General features: G+C 46.8%; 4 protein-coding genes and 1 pseudogene across 4 annotated transcripts in view; 2 read left to right on the plus strand and 3 right to left on the minus strand.

The window, feature by feature from the left end:
* The window catches only part of GOSR2 (golgi SNAP receptor complex member 2), a 156,900-nt gene that overhangs the window by 19,264 nt on the left and 111,330 nt on the right, over window positions 1-26,306 (plus strand). The gene's annotated exons all lie outside the window — the stretch shown is intronic.
* Window positions 549-11,644, minus strand: GTSF1 (gametocyte specific factor 1). Its single transcript, XM_052699528.1, is given in 7 exon segments — window positions 549-1,150; window positions 2,424-2,512; window positions 3,399-3,459; window positions 3,891-3,977; window positions 4,909-5,035; window positions 11,438-11,579; window positions 11,581-11,644. Coding segments are annotated over 7 exon segments (564 nt in total). The 5' UTR covers window positions 11,637-11,644; the 3' UTR covers window positions 549-1,148.
* LOC128088747 (feather keratin 1-like) lies at window positions 16,901-17,618 on the minus strand (annotated as a pseudogene).
* LOC128088765 (uncharacterized) lies at window positions 18,056-19,971 on the plus strand. The gene is made up of 3 exons (XM_052699554.1): window positions 18,056-18,250; window positions 18,869-19,021; window positions 19,371-19,971. The coding sequence occupies exons 1-3, from the start codon at window positions 18,056-18,058 to the stop codon at window positions 19,704-19,706; spliced, it is 684 nt and encodes a 227-aa protein (XP_052555514.1). The 3' UTR covers window positions 19,707-19,971.
* Window positions 23,218-24,873, minus strand: LOC128088766 (uncharacterized). The gene is made up of 4 exons (XM_052699555.1): window positions 24,809-24,873; window positions 24,454-24,514; window positions 24,238-24,390; window positions 23,218-23,888 (listed from the first exon to the last, which is right to left on the minus strand). Exons 1-4 carry the CDS (start codon window positions 24,871-24,873, stop codon window positions 23,553-23,555), a joined length of 615 nt encoding a protein of 204 aa, XP_052555515.1. The 3' UTR covers window positions 23,218-23,552.

Here is a 26,306-nt window from a genome sequence, read left to right on the forward strand (position 1 = left end):
ATCACGAGAGACACCGAGGATTTAACAAAGAACTACAGAGGTGCAGCCACAGTGACAGTCACACGAAAGCCCTTGGCTCTGCCACTTTGGAATAGGCTTCCTTTAACTCATTTTAAAAAATATTCCTTGCCCTGTGGTGAACACAAAGTAATCAGAGGGAGCTTCATCCCAACAATCCAACCACAAATGATCCTTGGATTTTCAATAATCTTAATGCTGGAGGAAAGGTCATCATGCTGTTTTATGCCCTTAAAAAGCCAGTTAATCTTCCCTTCCCAAATCATTATTGGGAGCAGCAAAATGACAGCTTTCCTGCTTGCTGTGGTTTAGGGTAAGGGAGCTACTGCACTAAGTACTGCCAGCCTTCCACCAAATGACAATTAAATGAGCTCCTTTATCAAACAGAACCCACATTAATGGGGATGAACTAGGGCATCTGACTGTAAAATTAGAGGGCTTCCTGAGTAAGCATTTGCTTACTCAACAGAACAAGAGTATAACAAATCACTACAGGTGCCTTTTAGAAACATAAAACAGGTTCAAGGCCATGTGATTCAAAATCTTTTTATTATGAATTGTCATTCTGAACAACAAGAGTCCTGACAGAACCAATCCTAATTCTGCACATTATGCTACATTATTTTACACTGGCAGTAACACTAATGGTAAGAAGTTTAGAGAACTCTTTTCCAAACATCACTGGCATTAAGTTTATTCTAGACAAATACCTTGTGTTGTTTCTTAGTTTTTCGTGCTTGCAATTTAGATCTTTTTTTAGGAAGCATACTGTTTAATCCAAACAATTCCACAGTCCTAGATGTGCTGATAGTAAACTGAACTTTTTCCCACCCTCAGGAAAGAACAGTTGTGTTTGAGCTTTCAAACATGCTCTAAGCATTGGAAAACTTTTCTCTAAGAACGAAACAGCAAAACTCCAGTGGAAATCTGACAAATACTTAGGTCTAGATTTCAGCTGTGTACGTGAACATCGTAAGGACTGCATAATTGCACGCTGTAAGGGTTGCATGCTATCACTGTGTGTCGTGAGGAATTCAGAGGATTCACCATTGCTGTATGAATGGAAACACCACGCACCCACACGATGAAGCTGCAATGGCTGGAAGCTGCGATGACACCATCACGATGCTTTCTGAAAGACGACAGAAGAGCATAAATGAAAATATGCTATAAAACCCTGATTTATCTTTAATGGACGCACTCGGATGCTGACAAGATAAAAAGCAGAAAGTGCATACACAGAAATATACTTCTAGGTTTGCTCAAAATGATCTTTACCAATCTTTATGCAGAGATGCAATAAGAAGTCTCGGCCTCCTTCAAGGCTGAAGAAACTCTCACAACATATTTTATGCTCTGCAGGCTATAAAAGACCCTCAAATAGGACTTCACTAACCATAGATCTTATGACCACTGGTTACCACTGAGAAAAATGTTCTGTATCTCCTCAGCAAAAAGCCTAGTATTTTCCCAGAAATCCAGTACAGCATCCACATAAACCATTTGAGACACCTACAGCTCTGAAAAGAGGAACACACAGTGCTGCTTTGCAGGTGCAGGGCGTACTTTAAGGTGCACAGCAGAAATACCTGGAAATTCCTCTGTCGTGTGGTTCCCAGCTTCCATTGAAATGGGACTACACACGTTCCCTCTACACCAAGACCTGGATTCATGCAAAGCTGTGGTTTATGCAGGGCATTTCCTTGCTCTCAGCACAACTACATCTGCTCACTTATAGCTAACACCAAACCATGATCATCCTAAGCACATAACTCTGAGTGCACCTCTTTTGCAAATGTATAAGCATGTTTTGAAGTATCAGCCCAAGGTACCACATTTCAGCACGATGTACAAACCCCCATGTTGTTGCTTCTTACTTTTCCTCTCCTGAGAGGACTTCTGTGATTTCAGCACCTGTCACTTCATCATGAAGCTCTCTTCCTCCCACCTCCAGATGCACTTAGATATTTTTTCTCCCCAGCAGTGCTGGTTTAAGCAGTCCCAGTTTTACCCCTACTCTGAGCTCACTAGGCCTGACAGTGAGCACAGATACACAAAGCAGGAAAATCATGTGGCCTAAGTGGGGAGGGTGCACGTGAGCAGAGGGTAACAAGGATGGACTTGTTTAGAGATGAGGCTGAAGTGACTGGGTAGCAGGGCTCTTAAATCAGCACCACTCTAAAGAAGTCTGTCAGGAACATGGAACATTATTTGTATATTTTATTTCAGAGAAAAGATACAGAAGATAACCCAAACATCAGATTCCTTAGGAAAACCTCAAGGAGAATATTATATAGTATCTCTCCTGTCCATGTAGTCCCACAAAGCACTGCTACAGCCAGAAATTTCATAAACTGTCACTGTTACAGAAGTTACAGCACCCAAACCACATGCACTCTACTCACAGTCCTTCCATGATGCAGCATATGGGGAGGACTCAGGCGCACGTACACTTGAAGGAAGGTAATTCTTTTGTCCAGAGGTAACACTGCAGCTGAAAGAATTTAGTTCTTAACTAATGTAATTACTCAAATTTATGCACTTTACTATAGTATGGAGCAGGGACACAACAGATGGACAGGGACACAAGGAGATGGTACTCCACTGCCTGACAGTGGTGATATTTACAGTGTCTATATATGCTCTAAACACTATAAAGTCTTCCAGAGATTGTAATGAGTGAAGCTAGACAACACTGTTAAACCTTTTACAGGGGGACTGCATCATGCTTCAGCCCACATATAACTGCAGGGCTGCCAGCTGGAAACCTGTTGTCTAAGCCAGTGTGCAGAAAATCTTAAAACACACTTTCACACCTCATACACAGCCTGCAATAGTGATCTACTGTTGGCTCAGTGACGCCTGGCAAGGCAGCTCCATCAAGTGCACAACTGCCCTCCATCTAAACCCATACTGTGACTACACAAAGGGCAGGAGGGGATTTCTGCTAACATAGGGCCCTTATGGCAGCACATCTGCCACATATAAAGCAACAAGTGGTCATGAAGGACTGCTAGCTAAAAACTAGTTCAAGAGGAGAGGAGTAACTGTTTGAACAAACTCCTCCAAAGGGAGGCATCAGGTCACATCTCCAAGTCAACATATTGGCTCATCTCTCATACACTGGCCAGATATCCAGCAGAACTGCACGCTGCCAGCCCCTCAAAGTGCCCTTCTCTTGTAAGGGCCAGCCAAAAGGAAGAAGGTAACAATGAACCAGCAGCATTAAAACATTCACTGTTAATGTTTCCCCTCTTCCCTGGGTCTGTACATCAGCAAAGCCAGCAAATGTCCAGCAATCAAGGCTGGACTGGAAGTAGATTGCAATATTTTTCTGTAAAAAGAACACTCTTGTAAGTTATGAAATTTGCACTTCTTACCTGTTTATGCAAGAGTTGGTGATGCCCCAAATAAAAGGGGAATTTGGCTGCTCTAGCAACTCTGCAAAAGTAAACAGATGATGAGGCTCAGCACTAAGAAACTCCAGTAAGATATCTGAGCATCTTCATCATTATTTTGACGTGTTCAAAAGGGAACAGTAGTTGATACTGAAAAGTGTTTGTTTCACTGTTATTTAACTGAGGAAAATAAAAGTTATCATGTCCCCATTTTTATCCCTGCTGAGAAGGTAGAATAGCTTTTATGGGAAAGGTGGATGTTTGGAAATGTACCTCCACGTCAACCACAGCAGGCATTCCTCCATGCCAAGAAAAGTCTGCTAAGCCAAGAGATAGACATTTAGCAGTACAGAGCACAAGCAGAGTGTATTACATGCAGCACCTAAGTGAATGGCATCTCTGAACTTATGGTGTAGAGATGGAGGACAGAACCCAGGAGAAGGCAGCAGAGCACAGAAAGAAGAAGTTCCCCACCTGTTTCCCAGTCTTCATCACATGGAGGTGCCTGCCATGTGCTTACAGCATTCACCTCATCTCTTTGGAAGCCAGAAGAACAATGTGCTTCAGGAAGAAAGAAAAAATCAGTGCCTGTACTCTGTTCTGCTTCAGAAGCGTTAAGTACTTGGATCAAACTGTAAAACAGTTCTTTGCTTTAGAGGAAACTTCATGTAATTTGAACAGGTTAGACACACCCAGGAGCCAAACACTGCTCTGAAATCATAAATAGCTTTTTCAAAGAACAGGAGATGGCTGCATTCCCTGGGAGTTGGCAGCAGGAATGCTTAAGTGGAGAGAAAACCTGTTAACATGAATGCTGGCATGACTATTAGCCTCACAGCAACTCTACAGAAGGTGGAAATCTATCTGCTCTTTAGTGCGGCAGCAGTTGAAAAGCCACTGCAGAGAACTGAAAAGACACTGTATACAGCACAGGAAGCCCCTCTAAATAATTTGGGACAGATCCAACCATGCTGTTTCACTGGGTAGGAGACAGGAATGGTATGATAGACAAAGCAAATCAACAACAGAAAACCCTGGAAGAGGAGCAGACCCACCTCTTGGGGGGAATATATGACTCAGGTTGCCCCAACTGCAGGGATTTTCACAGCATCTATTTGATGCAAATCAACTTTTCATGTGGGACCAGTACTCAAGCCTCAATGGGAGGAGATAATCTGTACCGTCCTTCTAGTAAGTAAAGCATCACAGCTCCTGGCAGTGGTATGTCAATATGCAGTCTTGGATACAACCATTTTGTTCAGAAAGCCTGGGAACAAATTACGTGCAAGGCCTATCTTGCACACCTGCAGTGTTGCAATGAACCTATCCAATAAACTGAAGCAAGGCTCAGGTTTCTGAAGGCTGCTTCAGAAGTGCCTTGCAAAACTACAGCCAATAAGTGACTCCCAGTTTTGTTTACCATGTGAACTATCTGGACAAACAGGAGACCTTCAGTCCCTAAGGTGAACCTGCATCTCCAAAGCTCTCTTACCTATGTCATGCTCAATGAACCCTTTGTCCCGGCACTTCGCTATGTGATCGACGAGGTCGGCTCGAGGAACAAGATGGCGAGCATTGAAGGGACACGTGGCCAATAACTTTGCAACTTCAGGGTGACTCTGGAAAAGGGAACACAGAAATCATGCGCCACATCAACCAAGTTCACTTTTCCTTGTGTTTTCTACAGATGAGCAAGAGAAAATGATCTGGTGGGTGGCAACCCTGCGCCTGGCAGGCGGGTTGGAACTACATGATCCTTACAATCCCTTCCAATTTGAGTCATTCTACGATTTTACAGTAACTGGTGATGTTGCTTTAAAAGAGACTGAACAAGGAATGGCAAAATATTGGCCATACTTACTACAACTGCAAGATGAAGCTGTCTGACAGACTTATTTAAAACACAGTTCATTAAAAAAAAAAACAACAAAGGAATTGGTTCAAATGAAACACACCCTCAGCTACACAGCCTACAATCTGCTGCAATGCTGGCAACGTGGCCTCATGGTTTAAGGCACAGATGAAGCTATTTCAAAAACAACAGAAAGGAGATGTTAGGTAAATCTAAACCATTCAGATATTGTAAAGCAAGTCAGCACAAAGCCATAGAAATTCATTAATCCTTTCAAAACAATAATTAATAGAATCACAGAATATCCATAATTGGAAGGGACCCAGAGGAATTAAGTTCAGCTCCTGGCACCACACAAGATTACCCAAAATGCTGAGAACAGAACGTTCACCTACAGCTGCATTTTCACTGGAGGGCACAGCACTGCTAAACTGTTTTGAAACAAATATATTTGGTAAATTTACTGGTAGAGGAACAACTCTCAGCAGAAACCAACACTCAGATAGTAGCATTTGATAGGTTAAATAAAACAAACCTTGAGGGTACAGACGAGAATAGAGGATGGAATGCTTCCAATTACACCACTTGTATTCAAATTCTAGATAACAGATGGAGAGGTAAAAAAAAAAAACAACAAAAAACAACCAAACAAACCTCTCTCCCAAATGTGCTGAAGCCAGGATGTCCAGGTTCTACACACGTGCACATTAAATACTTTTAAGCAACATCAAACACAAAAGTTGTACTGAAGCATTTCTATCACTCAACAAACTGCAACATCCAACTTCTATTCCGATGAAACAGATTAGGTGCACATAACTCAGCCTGAATTTTCTCTAGAACTTCACATGGGAAAACTTATCTGATCTCAAAGAGATCCTGAATTCTTCCCTGACCTGACCATGAAGAGCCACACTGGCTTTAGGTGAGTCAATGTGCTTGAAGCTATTTCTAAAAGAGTAATAAAATAATAATATTATATATATATATATATATGAAGTAAATACTAAATGGGATCATTTGTAAGGAACTTACTTGAGTCATCCAGACAACAGAATAGGAGTGAGAATATGCACACTTTTTTATATAAAAACCTTGTATTTTATTATATATATACTTTTTATACACACACACAACCCCCATCTGGTGTTCAGCAATTCAGCTTACCTTCCTGCACTTTACAAGATGATAGGGAAAACGACAGGCTCTGATTTGATGTTGTTTATCATATGGACACTGTATTAATCTCTCTGGATCATCTAAAAGATTTGGAGAACAGAGAGAAAAAAACAAAACAAACTAGTAAGAAAGACAGGATGTAACATCACTAATAGAGTGAAGTGGAAAAAACACACCACCACATCAGGGATGTCATTTCAGGAAGTTAGAAGAATCATTCTTTCTCTGAAACTCGTTAAGGCAGTCGCCTGTTTTGTATAATTAAACAAATCGATTTACAAGTTTGGGGCGTCAAAAAAAAGAAAAAAAAGAGGTCAGCAGTACAGTGAATAGCAGCTCCTTAAGATACCACATTAGACGGGTAACCACAGGTACTCAAAATTAATGAGACACAGCACTTCTCCAGCTATCTTAGGTGGGAATCTCTGGGATGATGATACACCCACCAGGGCCCTCAGGAACTTCTCAGCCAAGTCTTTTTTGATGAACAGCTGGGTTGGCTGGAGGAAGGACGCCAGACAATTTAGTTTAATTTCTGAAGAAGCAGCAGGATGCATGAAGCTTTCAAGTGAAACTTCTTCCAAATCAAGCAATTATTTAGGAGCTAAGGAGTTATCAAAACACCTAGAAATACAGGCAACGAACAGGGAAGCAGAAGAAGCGCATACACAGATGTCATATAAACGTTCCCATATCCTCAGTGAGGAAAAGAGCAGCATCCAGGAGGAGGCACAGGTTGCCCCACTACCTGTGGGGGTGTTTGTTGTGCACTCATGGGAGGCCAGATTAGATTTCTTTCCTCACTTCTGCCTTTGTGCACAGGCTTTTGGTGCACTTAAGACAGATTACAAAATACCTTAAATAGATCTAAGCATCGTCTGCTGCTGCTGAGCCTCCTGCCATCACACCCTCTTCTCTCACACAATTGGTGTTCAGCTGTCTCAAGAGCCAGGTCAGGGAGCTGTCGCAGCCCACAGGCTGGCAGCTCATCGAGATGCTTTTCCCAGGTCACATTGAGCTGACTTCATGTTCTGAGCCACTAGGAAAGAAGAACCTAACCCTTCTTCGCACTCCAGCTGTGCAACTGCTGCTGTCAGCACCTCACTGCCATTAACCATTCACTTAAGGGTCACTAGAAATGCTGAAAATCAAAGACTTCATTATTAAGATGCTCTGACAAGCTTTGTACAGGTTCAGCTTTCACTGGAATTAAATAATGGCTTGGGTTGGAAGCGACCTCAAAGAACATCCAGTTCCAACCCCTCTGCTGCAGGCTGGTTGCCAACCACATCAGGTTGCCTAGGGCCCCATCCAGCCTGGCTTAAACATCTCCAGGGATGGAGCATCCACACCTTCTCTGGGCAGCCTGTTCCAGCACTTTACCACACTCTTCATGTAAAACTTCCCGGATACCTCATCTAAATCTCCCCTCCTTTAGTTTAAAACAATTTCCCCTTGTCCTATCCATAGAAAAAGTTGATTTCCCTCCTGTGTATAATCCCCCTTTAAATGCTGGAAGGTCTCCCTTCAGCCTTCTCTTCTCCCAGACCAGCTCCCTCAGCCTGTCTTCACAAGATAGGTGCTCCAGCCCTGCGTATCCTCATGGCCCTTCTTTGGACCCTCTCCAAAAGCTCCACATCATTCCTGTGCTGCTGGTCACAGGTCTGGAAGCAGTACTGCATATGGGGTCTCACAAGAGCTGAGTAGAGGGGAACAGTCACCTCCCTCACCCAGCTGCCACCTGCCAGGGCAGCCCAGGGTACTGTTGGCATTCTGGGCTGCAAGTGCACACTGCTGGCTCATATTAAGCTTTTTTCGGCTACCAGCATCCCCAAGCCCTTCTTTGCAGGGCTGCTTGCAAGGAGGTCTCCCAGTCTATATACACACCTGGGATTGCCCCAGCCCAGCACCTTACTCCTGGTGTTCTTGAATCTCATTAGGTTTACATGGGCATTATCAGCACAAAAAAGAAAGCAAGAATGAGTACACGATGGAGAAGAAAGGGAGCCTTTACTACTACATCAAACTGCAACCACAAAAGTCACAGAGCTGGCCTGGCCAGGTAAAAAGACGCAGTTATTAATCCAAAGACTGCAGCAAGCAAAGGCTCTGGGGCACAAAAGCATGGAAACCACAATGCTGCCCTGGTCAGCAACGAGCTACTGGGATGCTCCTTGGCTCTGTCACTGGACAAGATCTGTCCGAATAAAACTCGTTAAGACCAACATGGTATTAGGAAGCAGGCATTCTCCGTTACACATGAACTGGGGGCTGCCCTACCCAGATGCAAACCCAGCAGCTAAGCACACAGATTATATACACAACATGTGTGAATATTCAACAATTTCCATGAAGTGCCCACCTAAGAATTGCTGTACGTATTAACAACTGTCTCATAATGTCAGGGTAGGGAACCCATCACAGAACAAAGCATGCCTGTGTCACTGGGAAGCTCATGATCCCTATAATCAGACATCTTCCATACATACACCCACACCTCGAGGACTGTTTGTCCTACAACTTCAGAGACCCGCTCTGTCACTGGGCTGCACTCCCATCTTGCAGATGAAAAAACAGAGAATTTTTTTTTTTTTTTTTTTTTTAAAAAAAGGTGCCTCATGTTGCTAAAGTATCTTTCCACTAGTCTGTACATCCCAGTAACCATTTACAATTCAGCTGCAATACAAAGCAGCGAGGTGAGTGGTTTTGAGCCCATCAGTGTGGTGACAGGAAGCAGCAGGACACTAATTTAATTTGGCAGTAAAAAATGAGTCCTCTTTCCTGACACAGAGAGAGCAGGGTGTAAAAGCATGGCTTTTGTTTGCAGCTGCCACTCACTCACCAGAACAGCATGGTGTGCAACCCTGCTGTGCCCTCTCCCACCTTCCTGCTCCATTTTGCCACCTGCTTTCTGCAAAGCTTTCAGGACTGGGACACATTCTCCTTCCAGGAGTTTCGGACCCGTTTTGGGCACTGATGATGACAAAGGTCCATAATGTCATCACCTGAAGCGCTGTGAGGTCAGGAGGTTTCACCAAAATCTGGAAATTGAATGTCACCAACCTGAATGTCAGGTTAGAAAGCCAACATTACTTTATTGCAGTGCTGGGTGAACATGGGTTGCTCCACCTAATGTGCATACACAGGAGCTGAAGCACAAAGACTGTGTGAGTATTCAGACATGCTAAATACAATTGCAAGTGCCCACTGTTCTGAGCATTGCTACACATTAAAATCTCACATCATGCATGCTGTGTTAACATGGCACTCTTGCAAGGGAGTCGTTGTTAGTTGTGGGGTTCCATTGAGAGGTGCTAGCTGGCCAAAAGGTGATGTGCTAAGTAGGTCAGCTGCTGTGTTTGGTCAAGAAATTGTTTACAAAAATAACTGGCTGCTGACTAAGTTTCTAATTAACACACTGGCCTTGCTCTTGTGCCCACAGCAGGCACGTCTAACTCGCAGCAGCAGAGGCTGCACCTTCCCACCAATATCCATTACATTCGTTGCCATGTGGCAGATGGCAGAGAGGCACAAGCTAACAAAATGGCACCCGGCTCTGACATGTGCATGAAGCAAAGATGTGGAATTGAGCTCCTCCACGCAAAAAAAAAATGGCACCCACCAACATTCACGCACACTCGCTGAACATTAAAGGAGACCAAACAGTGGATGTGAGCACAGCGAGGCGATGGGTGGTACGTTCCATTGAACCACAGAATCACCAGGGCTGGAAAATATTTCCAAGATCATCTAGTTCAACTGGCCACCTAACACTGATATTTTCCCACTAAATCATGTCCCTCAGTACAAAATCTGATGTTTCTTGCACAGCTCCAGGGATGGTGACTCCACCACCTCCCTGGGCAGCCCATTCCAGCGTCTGACCACTTTTTCAGAGAAGAAGTTTTTCCTTATGTCCAACCTGAATCTTGCCAGCTGCAACTTGAGGCCATTGCCTCCATCCTACTACTAGTTATGTGGGAGAAGACACCAACCCCCACCTCACCGTAACCTCCTTTCAGGAAGTTTATCTCTAGACTAAACAATCCCAGCTCCCTGAGCCGCTCCACACAACACTTGTGCTCCAGCCCCCTCAAAGTTCTGCTGCTTTTCTCTGGACACGCTCCAGAGCCTCAATGTGATTCCTGTAGCGAGGGGCCAGAACAGAGCACAGTACTTGAGGTACTGTCTCACCAGAGCTGAGGATAGAGGAATAATTGCTTACCTCTCTACTCCTGCTGGCAACACTACTTCTGATACAAGTGATGCAATTGGTAATGTGATTCTTTACATTGAAAGCAATGGTGGCAGTAAGAGCACGTCACCTCTGCTGGCACAGATTTTTGAGGAGCACACATGCACTGTGTTCTTTAGTGGCGAAAACCCACTGTTACTGGCACTGATTATGTCAAAAATTAGGTTTTTTTTTTTTTTTTTTTTTTTTTTTTAATATAACTGTGAATGTGCACTATTAAACAGCTCTCTGTAGCCACCATAGTTTCCACAGAAATAAACAAGAGGCAATACTTTCGGTGCAAGCTATATATATGCGGCCCAGGCAAGGCAAAATGTGGGCCACCAGATACCAGTGTCACCAATCCCAGCAAGATGCTGAGGCTCTGCTTTTAGGCTCCTGCTGATGTAGGAAAAGCAACCTTCCCCCATCAGAATGTCAGCACCCCAAACACTCTGAATTACCTGCAGCAGCAAACGCAGCTCACGCACACAAAACATCTGGAAAACACTACAGAAGCTGCAGATTTCCCTCTGCTCGATTCACAGCATCAGCTCGGTTACACAAAGACAGAACCAGACTGCAACACCCCCTGCCAGCTCACAGCGCGCCCAACTCCCATCCGGCTTTCTCTGCTTTAGGATTCGGGACGAGGAGGGGCAGGGGAGCAGGGCGGGGTAGGCCGGACCGGGCCCAGCCCGCAGCGCCGAGGGACCACCTTCCCCTGCCACCCACCGACCCCGCCTCGAGCCTCACCCAAGTCATCCTCTGCCTCCATAGTGGGGAAGGGCTGCGGTACCGGGCCGGAAAGGCCCTCAGGGCCTCGAGAGAAAAGCGGAGCAGAGTCGAAGAGCACCGCCTCTCCTCAGCGCCTCGGCCGAAAAACACCTGCCGTGCTGCCCGCTACCCCGTGCGCATGCGCGGTGTCTCCTAGCAACCTCTTCTCTCTGCGCATGCGCGGTGTCTCCTGGCAACACTCCCCTCTGCGCATCTGCGGTGATCTCAATAAATTGAGTTCTAGGCAATTAATTCAAGGTATTGAAGGTAAGAGATCGGTATGACTGAACCAGAACCTACTGATCAAAGTAGAGAACAAAAAGGAAATGCACAGGCAGTGGAAGTGGGGGTGGGTATTGTGGGAGGTATATAGGGATAGGGTTAGGAGGCTTAGCTGGACCTGAACACGGCAAGAGGCAGAAAGAATAAGAAAAGCTTCTGTAGGTACATTAACTGGAAAAGGAAAGTGTAGGAGGGTGTTCTGCGCCTAGTGAGAAATACAGGCAGGCTGGTAACAACAGATAAGGAGATAGCTGAGGCACTCAACTTTTTTGCCTCAATTTTTGCTAGTGGCTGCTCTACAGACAGCTTTTGCTAATGGGTGGTTTGGAAGGTAGGAACTGGGGCAGCGATGTCCCTCCTGCTGTGAGCAAAGATCAGGTTTGCAACCACCTCAGAAAGCTCAGCATCCATAAGTCTATGGGGCCTGATGAGATGTATCCCTGAGGGAACAGCCCAGCGTAGTAGCCAAGCTACTGTCAATGATATTTGAAAAGTCCTGGTGGTCAGGTGAAATCCCTAGTGGAAGAAAGGCAATATCATATCCATTTTTAGGAAGAGTAATGACCCAGGGAACTGCTGACCTGTCAGCCTCATCTCTGTACTGGGGGAGGCATCATAGAGCAGATGCTCTTGGCATTTGTGCTAAGGCACACAGAAGAGAGGGAAGTGATACAGAAGAACCAGCATGACTTCACCAAGGACAGGTCTTGCCTGACCAACCTTGTGGCTTTTTATGATCTTGTAACTATCAGTAGTCAAGGAAAGAAAGACTGGTGTCATCTGTTTAAACTTCAGCAAGACCTTTGACGTGGTCCCCCATAACATTCTTCTCTCTAATTTGGAAAGATATTGATTTGACAGGTTCATGGGATGAAGATCTGGTTGCAAGATCGTGCCTAGAGAGCAGAAATCAATGGTTCAGTATTCAGATAGAGATCAGTGACAAATGATGTCCCTCAGGGGTCAGTAAAGGGACAGATGCTCTTTGATATCTTCATCAGTTACATCGATGGTGTGGTTGAATACAACTTCAGCAAGTCTGCGGATGTCACCAACTTGTGTGATGCCTTTCCAGGTCAAAATTCTGAAGCCTTTAATGTTAATAAACATAAAATCAGGAAAGGAGGATGGGCATGCCCACAATTTCAACAGCTATTTTCTTTCTCACCAGATGGCATTTGCAGACTTGTGCCCATATTTAATGTAGTTAACAGTTATTAGCTATTCATAGAATTTTTGTTGTGTTTAGAGAAATTTGTAGAATATTCCACAGTTTTCACAGTACATGTTTAAAGATCTAGAAGGAAAAAAAGCATCGAATCTCCAATCTGCTCCAGGTGTGTTAGCAAATAGTCCTAGTTCAGGTATGATTTCACTTCAGAATAAAAAAATACATGTGCATAGCACAACAGCAGCTAATGAAGAAAAGCTACATACATACTTAATGAGTCCACATACCAAAAAACAAAGAAAGGAGAAAGTAGAGGAAATGCATTATGCTTGACTATCCTCATCTCTTTCTAAGCTTAGGTGATGAGGGAAAGGCTGTCACTGTAATTTGCTTAGACTTTAGTAAATAATTTGGCACTGTTTCCCACAGTATTCTTCCAGAGAAGCTGCTTGGGCAGGTACACTATTTGCTGGACAAAGAACTGGATGGAGGGCCAGGCCCAGAGAGTAGTGGAGAATGGAGTTAAATCCAGCTGGCAACTGGTCACTACTGTCACTACTAATGTTCCCCAGGGGTTAGTATAAGGGCCAACTCTGTTTAGTACCTTAATTGATTATCTGGATGAGAGGACTTAAGCATATCCTATCTGTCAGTTTGCAGATGACACCAAGCTGGGAGGAAGTGTTGATCTGCCTGAGGGTAGGAAGGCCCTACAGAGGGATCTGGATAGGCTGGGTTGATGGTCTGAAGCCAATGGAGTGAGCTTCAACAGGACCAAGTGCCAGGTCCTGCACTTTGGTTGCTAATTCCTTTGCAGTGCTACAGGCTTGAGGCAGAGTGGCTGAAGAGGATCTGGGGACATTAGATGACAGCTGCCTGAACAAAAGCTAGCAGTGTGCCCAGAGGTGAGGGAGAGAAAGCTGAAAATTCAAGAGGGGTCTGTTTTACACTGCAGCATGGTCTCTGGTTCTCTCTGCAGTCCTCCCTGCAAGAACACACACCTGAAAAGAGTTTGCTGCACTTTGGAATGCTCAGTATATATCATGATCATGAGTAGGTTTGTGTATAGCTCCATGGCAAAGTTTCTTGGTAAAAACAGGTCAAGAACATCACAGCATGAGGCTACAGATGGGCCTCTGGAGCCCTGGCAATTTTCTGCAATGAAAACAAATGTCATTTAGACTCTCCCTCTAAATAACATTTTTGTAACTATTTCCTGTAGAGCTAAAAATGTTCTCTTTTTTTTCTCCGCGTTCTTCATTCTGTCTCTACTTCTATCCACCAAGGGCAATGTATGCTTGCAACTCACAGTTCTTCAAGTGTTCTCTCCTTGTAGGACTGACTTTGAATGAAAAGACTCGTATGTTTTAGGAAAAGGAACTAGCCTTTAGTCTGCTAATTTCCTTCAGGAGAGGAAAATATACCAGAAGAGGGAATCACTGATAGATTACTTGTATGCCTGTCCTAAGCTGCAGAATCTTAAGCAGAACCTGAATCAACCATTTCTTCAACAACCATTTGCTCCCTTCTCATAGCAACTGGGAGAAATGACAGGAACCTTTCTTCAGGGTCCCAGGTCATTCATGACAGAGCAGGCTTGACTTCTGCAAAACTCACCCTGGGCAACAGTGAGCCTTGCCTTGCCCCCTTCTTGTTCTCATATTTAGAATAAAATAGTTCATTTGGATGGGACATTCAGCAATCATCCAGTCCAACTACTTGACCGCTTCAGGACTATCCAAAAGTTAAAGCGTGTTACTGAAGGCATTATCCAAATGCCTCTTGAACACCGATGAATCTGGGGCATCAACAACCTCTCTAGAAAGCCAGTTCCAGTGTTTGACCACCCTGTCATTAATTTTTTTTTTTTTTCTAATGTCCAGTCTGAACCTTCCCTGCTGTAGCTTTGTGTTGTTCCCACATTCTGACAGTGCTGTCTGGACTGAAACTGTGACATGAGGAGGGCAGAGAGCAGAGCTAACTCAAGATAAAGCAAATAATTGTATGCATTTTGATGCACTAGCTAAACACAGTCCTATGAACAGTGAAAATATGCAACCTTGCTTTCCATTTTGATAAAGGAATTTGAGAACAGGTTTCAAGACTGCAAAAAGAGGATCATCAAATTTTGGGTATATTTGCGACTCTTTTCAGTTGACTTAATGAATAAATTACCTGTGAGTTTTCAAATGGAAATTATGGAGTTGCAATCAGATATTCAACTAAAAAAAGAGATCATATCTCTTAACTAGGCTTTTATAAGAACTATTTTGCAGAAAAAAACATCACTCGCTTCGCAGTCACACCTTATTCTCCTCATTGCTTTTCAGAAGCATGTATATTTGAAGTATGTATATTTGTGAACCCATATTGACTGTGTTTGATAATAACTTTGTTCTTTAACTGTCATTCATTAAAACCCTCAGGATAATCTTTTCTATGACTTTTCTAGAGCCTGAGGTTGGAGTGAGAGGTCTGCATTTTCTTGGGTCTTTTACAGGTCTGCATCTTTTCTTGGGTCATGAATTGGCTTCCTGTCATGAGAGACCTCCCCAGACTCCTATAACCTTTGATAAATTGTTGAGAGGGATTCAGCTGTAACATCTGCTAATTCCTTCAGTACTCTAGGGTAAAGCATATCAGGATCCATTGGCAACAAATGTTGAGCTGATGTGACTGCTTCCTTGCAATTCTGGTGAGCACAGATGGGAAGTCATTGCCCTCCAATCATAGCGCTCTAACTCTGAGGTCTGGGCAGCCCAAGGTCTGTCACTGCTATTAAAAATTGAGACAATAAAAAAAGCATTAAATGCCTCTGTCTTTTCCTCATCCTTACTTGTTAGGTGACTGTATGCAACAAGTATCTGTACAGTGTTTTTCTTCAGCATATTCTTGCTGTTGGCATACTTGAAAAAGTCTATTTTGCTATCTGAGACCGTGCTAGCCAGTGTTAACTTGAATTGATTTATCTAGACATCTTCTTTTTTCTTGAAGAATAGACAAACAGAAGGAAAAGCAGCTCCTCCCTTGCTGGCAGTGTATACTGACAAGCCCTAAATGTTAAATAGCATGTACTGCTCTCCAAACATAGGGATAGTGACGAGGTTGCCCCTAAATCAGGGTTATGTGTAGTTGTGAATTTAAGAGAATTCATGAACACTTCCAGGTTCTTTGACAAGAAAACCAAACCATGTGTACCTGAAAAGCAGAACAGCATCTGGAGGAAGACAAATTCCATTTCCTCCCCTCCCCAAGTGAATGTGGGTCTGCAAACCTCTGGTGCATCCAGCAGAACTGACTGCTTAATCAAGGCCAGCAGTGACCAAGCAAGATGTACATTGTGTCTGAGAGGACACATCAGAACAGAGAGGCAGCAAAGATGGGACTGAAAGCGAGAGACACTGTGGGACTGTTGAACAACATCTGCATATGGGAGTGGTAGTGCTTTCCCAAGGGGACCCACAGTACAATGTCTCACTCTGCCCACCCTCTGGAAAAGTGGAATGGTTCTGGCGTGACCAACATACCCACTGACATCAATAGAGCAACTGCTTTCCTACTGGCAGCTGGAACCTGGAGTGTCCACCAAGGAAGGATAACACAGAGGCAAAGGCTACGATGCAGCAAAAATTTAATGAAGCAAAGGAGGGAAATGAGATCATGGGGAGGAAAGACTCTGGTGCAGAAAGCATTAGGGACAGTTGATAGTCTGCGCTGCATGATCACAGTGGAAACGTTGCCAGCTGTCCGTCTGCCTTTTCCACAGAAGGCCATCCGATCAGATCCTCCCTATGCTGGCTTTGTGGGACAGACTGTCCAGGGGACCACAATGGTGAGCAGCAATGGTACAAGGAGAAAAAAAGGGAGTGGGAAAGGCAGAAATGGACCATGTCTTTTGAGAGCGCAGGCTGAACGCCAATGCTCTGTCTCAGTTCTGCTTCAAACTCCTGGGTCCCTGGAGTCTTTCTCCAGGGCCACTGCCAGCAGCTTTAGCAGGGGAAGAACCGCCTGCCACTGAAGCGGCTGCCAATGCCAGAGAGGCCAAAGCCTCCAGAGGAGATGGGCACGCCCTCAGAGCTGAGGATGCTGCCAACGGCAGCGGAGGTGGAGGAGCCCACGGCGGTGTTCTGCGGGAAGGAGCTGAGGATGGGTCCGGGCAGGGTCACCACCACGGGAGAGGGCTGGATGAAGACGTTGGAGTCCTGGCACTGCCTGACACAGGGCTCGTTGCAGCTGCTGCCCAGAGGGGTGGGGCCGCAGGGCTGGCAGGGCAGGCGTGGCAGGCACTGGTCGTAGCAGGACATGTCTTGTGTCTGGAGGGGCACCTGTTGGCACAGAGGATCAGGAGGACACAGAAGAGAGAGAGGAGCAGTTTGTCATGCCAGCAGGAGAGAGCCGAGGCACTGTGCTCGCTGAGGAAATGAATGCCGTGTAAGGAACCTCATGTTTTTTTACTTCCCTTTGATACCAACGGTACTGCCCAATGTGCAACAGCTGTCTGCCTATGCCCTGCCTACGATGAAGGCACTTGCATGCATAGAGAAATCCCAGAAGATGAGGGGGTGGTGGAAGGGATTTGGACTCACCTTGTTTGCAGAGAGATGGAAGCAAGGAATGGATGAGGGAATGAGGAGATGAATATACTTTTATAATGTTCCTCCACTGCCTCAGGCCCATTATCGCTCTACTCAGGCAGTAATTTTCCATGAGACTCACCTCAAATGCAAATAATCCTTCCTAATGGTGCAGGTTTTGGTTTTGTCTCCCTCAACTCTGCAATTTCATTTCCTCATTTTTGACATGTCTACTATGTCAAGATAACTTCCTTCAAGTGTTGCGTGAGTGATCTAAGGATTACTCCAGTACAGCAACATCACAATCAACAGAATAGGAGCAGAGAGTGAAGGAGCAGGTGTGTTCAGTCAGTGGACAGGGCAGGCATGGCTTGGGAGTTTCCGGAGGAGGAATGGTTGGTAACTCCCTTAATAAGAATAGAACCAACTCCTCAAAGCACTACAATCTGCAGTCATGCACCTAAGTCTTCTCTTCCTTTACGGATATGCGACATGGTTCATTCTACTCCCTCTCCCTTTAATCTGACAGTCACTAGCCATTGTGCAGCAAGATCAAAACCTCCAGCCATCATGGTATCTGCAGGAGGAGCAACTCAGCAGGATATAAACAAACCAGAAGATTTCTTTTCTGTGGAGCTTCCTTCCCTAAATGACAGAGAAGCTCTGAGGAGAAGTGCTGTATTGCACCCCATCCTCACTGAAAAGGATGGTGTCATGTTGAATGTGAATGTGAAAGGAAGCATTGGCATCAGTGTCCATGAGATGGTAGCGATGAATATCCTAAAGGCAGCAAAGTGGTCACAACAATATCACAATTGTGGACTTCTGGAGAGCTGAAAGAGGCCATTTCAAGAAACCAGAGGGTAGATTATCGTAAGACCCCAGAAGAAAGAGAAGCCCATGGAAGCTGGTTAATACACAAGGATAACCTCCTGGAAACTCAGGAGAGTCGCATAAAAAAAAAGAGTTCATAAGGTAAGTGTAGGGAGGCCTGCATGGGGAGACAAAAAATTCTTGGCCAAACACAAACACAAAAATACGAAGCAAACGTTGGTGACTGGGAGAAGTGTCCAAAGACTGGAGGAAAGGTCATGTCACTCCTTTTTAAGAAGATCAAAAAGAAGGAGCAAAGAAGCTGCAGGAGTGTAGGCCTCAGTCTTATGGACATGATGGAGCAGTGCATCTTGAGAATCCTTTCCTGGCACATGAACAATGCACTTGAGATGCATCTTTCACCCCTAGTGACGTGTTTCTGCAAGGAAACTCCTTGTGCCTGTCATCCTGGAACTTGAAAGGTGTCCGCGCAGCCAATTTGTGAAGGTCGGAAAGAAGGAAATGAAATGTCAGGGTTGACAGAAACAAAAACCCAACCTGTGCCATTAGGAGGGAGAATTTACATTTGAGGTGAGTCTCTGGGAAAATTACAGTGTGCGTAAAGAGACGGTGGGCCTGGGGCAGTGCTGGAGTGGTATAAAAGCAGGCCCAACTCCTCTCTCAGTCATTCGCTCCTCTTGCCTCCATCTCCCAGGGAACGAGGTGAGTGCAAAGCCCTTTCACAACCTCTTCTTCTTTGGGGATTTCTCTGGACGTACAAGTGTCTCCACGTAAGGTTGCGTTTTGGGAAAGCAGCCTACTGTGCTAGGGGGAATGGGGCAGCACGTGCGAGCTGGAGAGATGCTGGGTCTTGCACGAGCTGTGCTACGGGCTAGGCATAAACTCGGTAGCGATTGGCGGTACCATTGGAGCTTTAGGGAAGAACTGGAAAACAGATTTCCTTACACAGCCTCCATTTACCCAGCCAGCACAGTGCCTCGGCTCTCTCCTGCTGGCATGACAAACTGCTCCTCTCTCTCTTCTGTGTCCTCCTGACCCTCTGTGCCAACAGGTGCCCCTCCAGACACAAGACATGTCCTGCTACGACCAGTGCGTGCCACGCCTGCCCTGCCAGCCCTGCGGCCCCACCCCTCTGGGCAGCAGCTGCAACGAGCCCTGCGTCAGGCAGTGCCAGGACTCCAACGTCTTCATCCAGCCCTCTCCCGTGGTGGTGACCCTGCCCGGACCCATCCTCAGCTCCTTCCCGCAGAACACCGCCGTGGGCTCCTCCACCTCCGCTGCCGTTGGCAGCATCCTCAGCTCTGAGGGCGTGCCCATCTCCTCTGGAGGCTTTGGCCTCTCTGGCATTGGCAGCCGCTTCAGTGGCAGGCGGTTCTTCCCCTGCTAAATCTGTTGCTGATGGCCCTGGAGGAAGATCCCCAGGGTGCACAAAATCTTTGTGGGACTTGAGACCAAACGATGGAGCTAGTTCGATCACGCTGCAAATGTGATCCATGTCCTCCTTCCTTCCCCCTTTTCTCTCTCTCCTTTCCTTCCTGTGCCATTACTGATCACCATCTGCTCCTCTGGGCAGTCAGACCCACAACACCAGCGTAGGGAGGACCTGATGGCCCTTCTCCCGCTGTGGAAAGGGCGGATGGATGGATGGCAGTTCACCCATTAGATTCATGCATTGCAGGCTCTCGTGTGTTTGTGGTGCTTCCTGAATGTGTGGCATCGTTTCTCTCTTTTGCCTCAATAAATTTGACTGCATCCTAATCATTGCCCGTGTTGTTATCCATTCTCCTCTGGAGCCTGTGCCATGATGTCTTTGGGGAGAGATGTTTCTCTGTAGTCATTCTGGGAAGTGGTTCTGACTGCTGATCTGAGCAATTGGTGAGATATCTCAGGAACGTTCACTTGAACCCAGGGGCTGAAAGGCCTACTGCCTGCCTTGTCACGGGCATAGATTGATCTAGTTAAGTCCGTGGCAGCTCTGAGAGTACAAAAGTTGTACGTGGAGTGAAGTCTGGATGGCATCAAGCCAGCAGCCAACCAGGGCTTTGACAGAACCTGTGTGATGATGGCCAGCTGTGTCCTGTGACTATTCTGCAGGTGCCTTTCCTTGGCTGCCAGTGCCTCTGCAGCCTTTGCTGCTGGACACTGCACTTTGTTGGAGAGCTCCCGAATGGCCCCATAAGCCAGTGCAACGTCCCACATATGCAAAAAAGAACCCGCCAGAGTCTCGGTCGCTCCTCACTGTCGGTGATATAGAGATTACAATAGGAATAGGAGTAGGAGAGATGAGAAGAACTCTCGTGTCAAAATAAGTACAGGGTAAAGCGGGAAAGGAAGGGGTGTGAAGACGGCCACTTGTCAGATCCCAGCAGTACAGCCCACTTCTGAGGAGTGGCTCCTTTGGGAATTACTCTCCCCGGTTTAATTGCTGCGCACAATTTGATGTGTCATGCAATATCCCAAGGGTCAATTTGGGCCATCCCCTAATGTGCTGTCCTATCATAATCTTCTATCCATTGTGGTGGTTTCTGACTGATAGCCAACAGAGGTTGATGGGACCACTCTCTCACTCGCCGTCCTGAAAGAAATAGGGGAGTGAGAAGCCTGAATGGGAAGAGAAGGCTCCGGGGTTGAGATAAGATGCAGATAATTAAAGGCAAGCAAAATGGGGAGGCATGCAGAGGCTGCATGGAAGCAAAGAGAGAGAAAACAGGTATGTTCTTCTTCCCATCAGGAAGTGATATTCAGGCATGTCTGGGGATGCACGGCATCCAATTCCTTAGGAGTGGTAGGAGAGGGCAGATGTTTTTGCAAGAGGACTCTCCTGTCCTCCTCCTCTTTGCTCAGCCTTTCTTGCTCAGTGTAATGTGCCATGGCCTGGAATTGGCCTTGGATCTTTTGGCGCCAGCTGCCCTGTTGAGGCCTCCTCCCCACTGCTTGCCATCCCCCAGCATACGGGCTTTGATCTGAGATTGGAGAGAACCTTGATGCTGTGCCTGCAATGCTCTGCAAGATGCAGTGGTATGATATCGGTCACAGATTCACAGATTTTCAGAGGTTGGTACTACATCTGGAAATCATGCGTTTCCAAGCCCCTTGCTAAAGCAGATTCCCCTCAGAAGGTTGCTGAGGAAAGTGTCCAAGACTCTGACTCACAAGAATGGGAGGAAGGAGGACCCGAGGAACGGTGGCCGGTGAGTCTCACCGCTGTGCCTGGGAAGATCGTGGAACAGATCCTCCTAGAAGACGTGAACATGAAGAAGGCACAAGAGGGATGAGTGGGTGATGGCAGATAGCCATCATGGCTTTGCCGGAAGAAGGTTTTGTCTTAGCAGTCTGGTGGCCTTCTGTGATGGAGTGATGTCATTGGTGAAGAAAGGGAGAGTGGCCAATGCCATCTACGTGGGTTTGGGCAAGGCCTTTGACGTGGTCCCCCCTCCATATCCTTGTGCCTGAATGGGAGAGATACGGTCTTGTGGGGTGGACTATTCAGTGGGTAAGGTAATTGGTTGGTAGGCCAAAGACAGAGGGGTGTGGTGAATGGCACTATATCCAGGGGGAGGCTGATTATGAGCAGTGTTCCCCAGGGGCCTGTGTTGGTTCTGGCACTCCTTCACATCTTCATCGATGACCTTGACGATGGGCTCAAGTGTACCCTCAGCAAGTTTGCCAATGACACAAAGCTGAGTGGTGTAGCTGACGTGATAGAAGGAAGGGAAGCCATGCAGAGGGATTTTGACAAACTCAGCAGGTTGCCCGTGTGAACGTAATGAGGTTCAACACAGCAGAGTGCAAGGTCTTGCGTGTGGGTCTGGGTAACCCCAATTACGTGTAGAGAGTGGGAGAAGAACTCTTTGAGAGTAGCCCTGTGGAGAAGGTCCTGGGTGTCCTGGTGGATGAAAACGTAAACATGAACCATGAGTGTGCTCTTGCAGCTTGGAAGGCCAATGGTATCCTAGACTCCATCAGAAGAGGGGTGGCCAGCATGGATGGTGAGATGGTTGTTCCTCTCTACTCTGCCCTTGTAAGACCCCACGTGGAGACCTGTGTCCAATGCTGGGGCTCCCAATACAGGAAAGGTGTGGAGCTGTTGGAGAGGATCCAGAGAAGGGCCCCAAAGATGATTAGAGGACTGGAGCAACTCGGAGACAGGCTGAGGATGCTGGGCTTGTTCAGCCTGAAGAGGAAAAGGCAGTGAGAAGACCTCATTGCAGTCTTCCAGTATTTAAAAAGGGGAATTATAAACAGGAGGGGAATCACCTTTTTACAAGGGTAGACTGTGATAGGAAAAGGGGGAATAGTTATAAGCTCAAGGAGGGAAGGCTTTCATTGGATGTCAAGGGGAAGTTCTCTCTTTCCGAGAGAGTGATGAGGTGCTGTAACAGGTTGCCAGGGGATGCTCCATTCCTGGAGGTGCTCAAGACCAGGTTGGATGGGCCCATGGGCAACCTGTTCTAGTCCCAGATCTGGAGGTTGGTGGCCCTGCCTGGGGCAGGGCTGCAGAACGCGCTGATCTGTGTGGATCCTTGTGACCCAAGCCATTCTGTGATTCTTTGATTCTGTGACAGAGAGGCAGCACAGCTTGAGCTGAAGGGCAGGGAAAGTGTGGGACTCGTGGACGCTTTTGTCAAGTGGTAGTGGCAGTTCTCTCCCATGGGAGCCAACTGCTCACTGTTCCAGCTTAGTCCTGGTGGGGAAAGGGTCGCCACGTGCCTCACACGATCTCGGAAGTCTCCAGAGCAGCTGATGATGTCCTGCTGTCACCTGGAGTGTTTGCAGAGTAGAGTGGTGATGCAGAGGCACAGACTGAGATGCGGCACAATTTTATTGAGAGAAAAGAGGGGAACAAAGTTGCTCCAAGGGGTGGCCAACATTCAGGAATAAGCAGGGACAGAGTCGGCACTGTGTGGCCATGGTGGATGTCCCACCTGCTGTCCATCTGCCTTTTTGGCAGAGGAAGAAGGGCCATCCTGTCCTCCCCAAGCTTGATTCCTGGGGTTGACAGACCAGAGGGGCGTAAGTGACAAACAAGGCATCTTGAGGCAAAGGAGAGAGTGGAAGAGGGGAAAGGCAAACATGGACAATGCTTCCGGAGCGTCCATGGTGGATCTGTTCATTTGCAAGAGTGTTAGCATTGCCTGTAGCCTACGAAAACAAGATCCTGATGGTCCAGTGCAGATCTGTGAATAAATTCTGGGTCCTGGGAGGTCTTTTTCCAGGGCCGCTGCCAGCAGCTTTAGCAGGGGAAGAACCGCCTGCCACTGAAGCGGCTGCCAATGCCAGAGAGGCCAAAGCCTCCAGAGGAGATGGGCACGCCCTCAGAGCTGAGGATGCTGCCCACGGCAGCGGAGGTGGAGGAGCCCACGGCGGTGTTCTGCGGGAAGGAGCTGAGGATGGGTCCGGGCAGGGTCACCACCACGGGAGAGGGCTGGATGAAGACGTTGGAGTCCTGGCACTGCCTGACGCAGGGCTCGTTGCAGCTGCTGCCCAGAGGGGTGGGGCCGCAGGGCTGGCAGGGCAGGCGTGGCACGCACTGGTCGTAGCAGGACATGTCTTGTGTCTGGAGGGGCACCTGTTGGCACAGAGGGTCAGGAGGACACAGAAGAGAGAGAGGAGCAGTTTGTCATGCCAGCAGGAGAGAGCCGAGGCACTGTGCTGGCTGGGTAAATGGAGGCTGTGTAAGGAAATCTGTTTTCCAGTTCTTCCCTAAAGCTCCAATGGTACCGCCAATCGCCACCGAGTTTATGCCTAGCCCGTAGCACAGCTCGTGCAAGACCCAGCATCTCTCCAGCTCGCACGTGCTGCCCCATTCCCCCTAGCACAGTAGGCTGCTTTCCCAAAACGCAACCTTACGTGGAGACACTTGTACGTCCAGAGAAATCCCCAAAGAAGAAGAGGTTGTGAAAGGGCTTTGCACTCACCTCGTTCCCTGGGAGATGGAGGCAAGAGGAGCGAATGACTGAGAGAGGAGTTGGGCCTGCTTTTATACCACTCCAGCACTGCCCCAGGCCCACCGTCTCTTTACGCACACTGTAATTTTCCCAGAGACTCACCTCAAATGTAAATTCTCCCTCCTAATGGCACAGGTTGGGTTTTTGTTTCTGTCAACCCTGACATTTCATTTCCTTCTTTCCGACCTTCACAAATTGGCTGCGCGGACACCTTTCAAGTTCCAGGATGACAGGCACAAGGAGTTTCCTTGCAGAAACACGTCACTAGGGGTGACAGATGCATCCCAAGTGCCCGAGGCATTCTGTGCTACAGGCACAGTACGTGTCTCAGGGGAAATGTCATGACTTATTTGTAACCACCTTATCAGCAAGGAAGGCATGTGCTCCTACCAGTGCAGCCCCTCTCAAGACACCCAGAGCCTTTGTTGCCTGCATTCCCATTTGGTCCTTCTCCCTCCCTGCCTGTCCCTCAGGCTGCTCATTCCCTCGAAAGGCAGGTGGGCAGTTCTGCTGCTTGCAAATGCCTTTGCACACAGCTTACTCTTCTAGGAACACGATCAAATGTTCACTGGCCATCATGCACTCCCGTGGCAGTTTCTTGGTCATCGGTCTACCCATGCCATAAGCTTTTTTGTGGAACAACATTTCCTTCCCGAGCCTTGTGCTTTCAGAAAAAGTCCCATGGAATCTGGCCACTCCTGTAGAGTAGATGGCTGCGCTGGTTTTCTTGTCAGCGCCTTGCTCTGTCTCCTCTAGGAATGGAGTTACTCTACGCGCGGAGGATCCCCCCATGGTGCTCAGGTTGGCAGACAGCACACACAGGGTGCCAAATGGGTGGCTCAAAGCCAATCCAAAATCAGATTCAGAATTGCCAAGTGTCAGGAAAGTCTCTTCAGTAGCTTGGCATCTCAAGGTATTCTCTCGGTACTCTTGGAGCGCATCCCAGCTCCCTCCATGCCCTCAGGGCAGGGAAGTACTTTGCACGGGAGATCTTTTGTGGTGATGGCCTTTTTGATCACATCCATTCCACAAACATGCCCAGCCATCTGACAGTTCTGGCATCTACCAGGTTTCACTTGTTTGACGAGAGGACACATGCCTCTCCAACAGAGCTGTTTTTTCACGAGGCAGAGAAGGCCTCTTTCAGAACACTGTTCACTATTCTTCAACAGCCTCACTATGGCCATCTTATTGAGGACAGTTCCAGAAGCCTTACTGAACTCCAGCAAGAATATATCCTGTTCTCTTCCCTGTCCACCAGGCTTTCTATTTCATTGCAGACACATTTCAACTTGATCTGACCATGACTTCTCCATGGTGAATCCATGCAGATTACAGCATCCGGTGCCTTCTAACTACGTGTGCCAGGAAACAGTTTTCAGGGTGCACTGCTCCAGCAGTTCCATACGACTGAAACGTACAGTCCAGTAGCTCCCTCGCATCTGCTTCTTGGTCTTCTTAAACAGGACTGATATGCACCTTCCCCCGTTCTTGGAGGCACTTCTCCCGGTCACCAACCTACGTTGGTGATAAAGAGTGGACAGCTCCCTCAGCACTCATGAGTGCATCTCATCAGGGGACAAATGAGCTGAAGGTGTTAGAAATATGCAGTTTGCTCAGGTTTTCCTTGACCCAAAATTACATCTCGATAGCTCCCGTTTTTCAGCCTGGCCTCTGAGCCATGCGATTCCTAAAAACCACGCTTCCTGGATAAGAAGGAAAGAAAGGAAGAAAGGCAGAAAGGAAGAAAGGCAGAAAGAAAGGAAGAAAGGCAGAAAGGCAGAAAGAAAGGAAGAAAGGAAGAAAGGAAGAAAGGAAGAAAGGAAGAAAGGAAGAAAGGAAGAAAGAAAGAAAGGAAGAAAGAAAGGAAGAAAGGAAGAAAGGAAGAAAGGAAGAAAGGAAGAAAGGAAGAAAGGAAGAAAGAAAGGAAGAAAGAAAGAGAGAAAGAGAGAAAGAGAGAAAGAAAGAAAGAAAGAAAGAAAGAAAGAAAGAAAGAAAGAAAGAAAGAAAGAAAGAAAGAAGAAAGAAAGAAAGAAAGA

Source organism: Tympanuchus pallidicinctus, unplaced genomic scaffold (genome assembly GCF_026119805.1).
Source record: "Tympanuchus pallidicinctus isolate F22 unplaced genomic scaffold, pur_lepc_1.0 scaffold37, whole genome shotgun sequence".
Taxonomy (NCBI): Eukaryota; Metazoa; Chordata; class Aves; order Galliformes; family Phasianidae; genus Tympanuchus; species Tympanuchus pallidicinctus.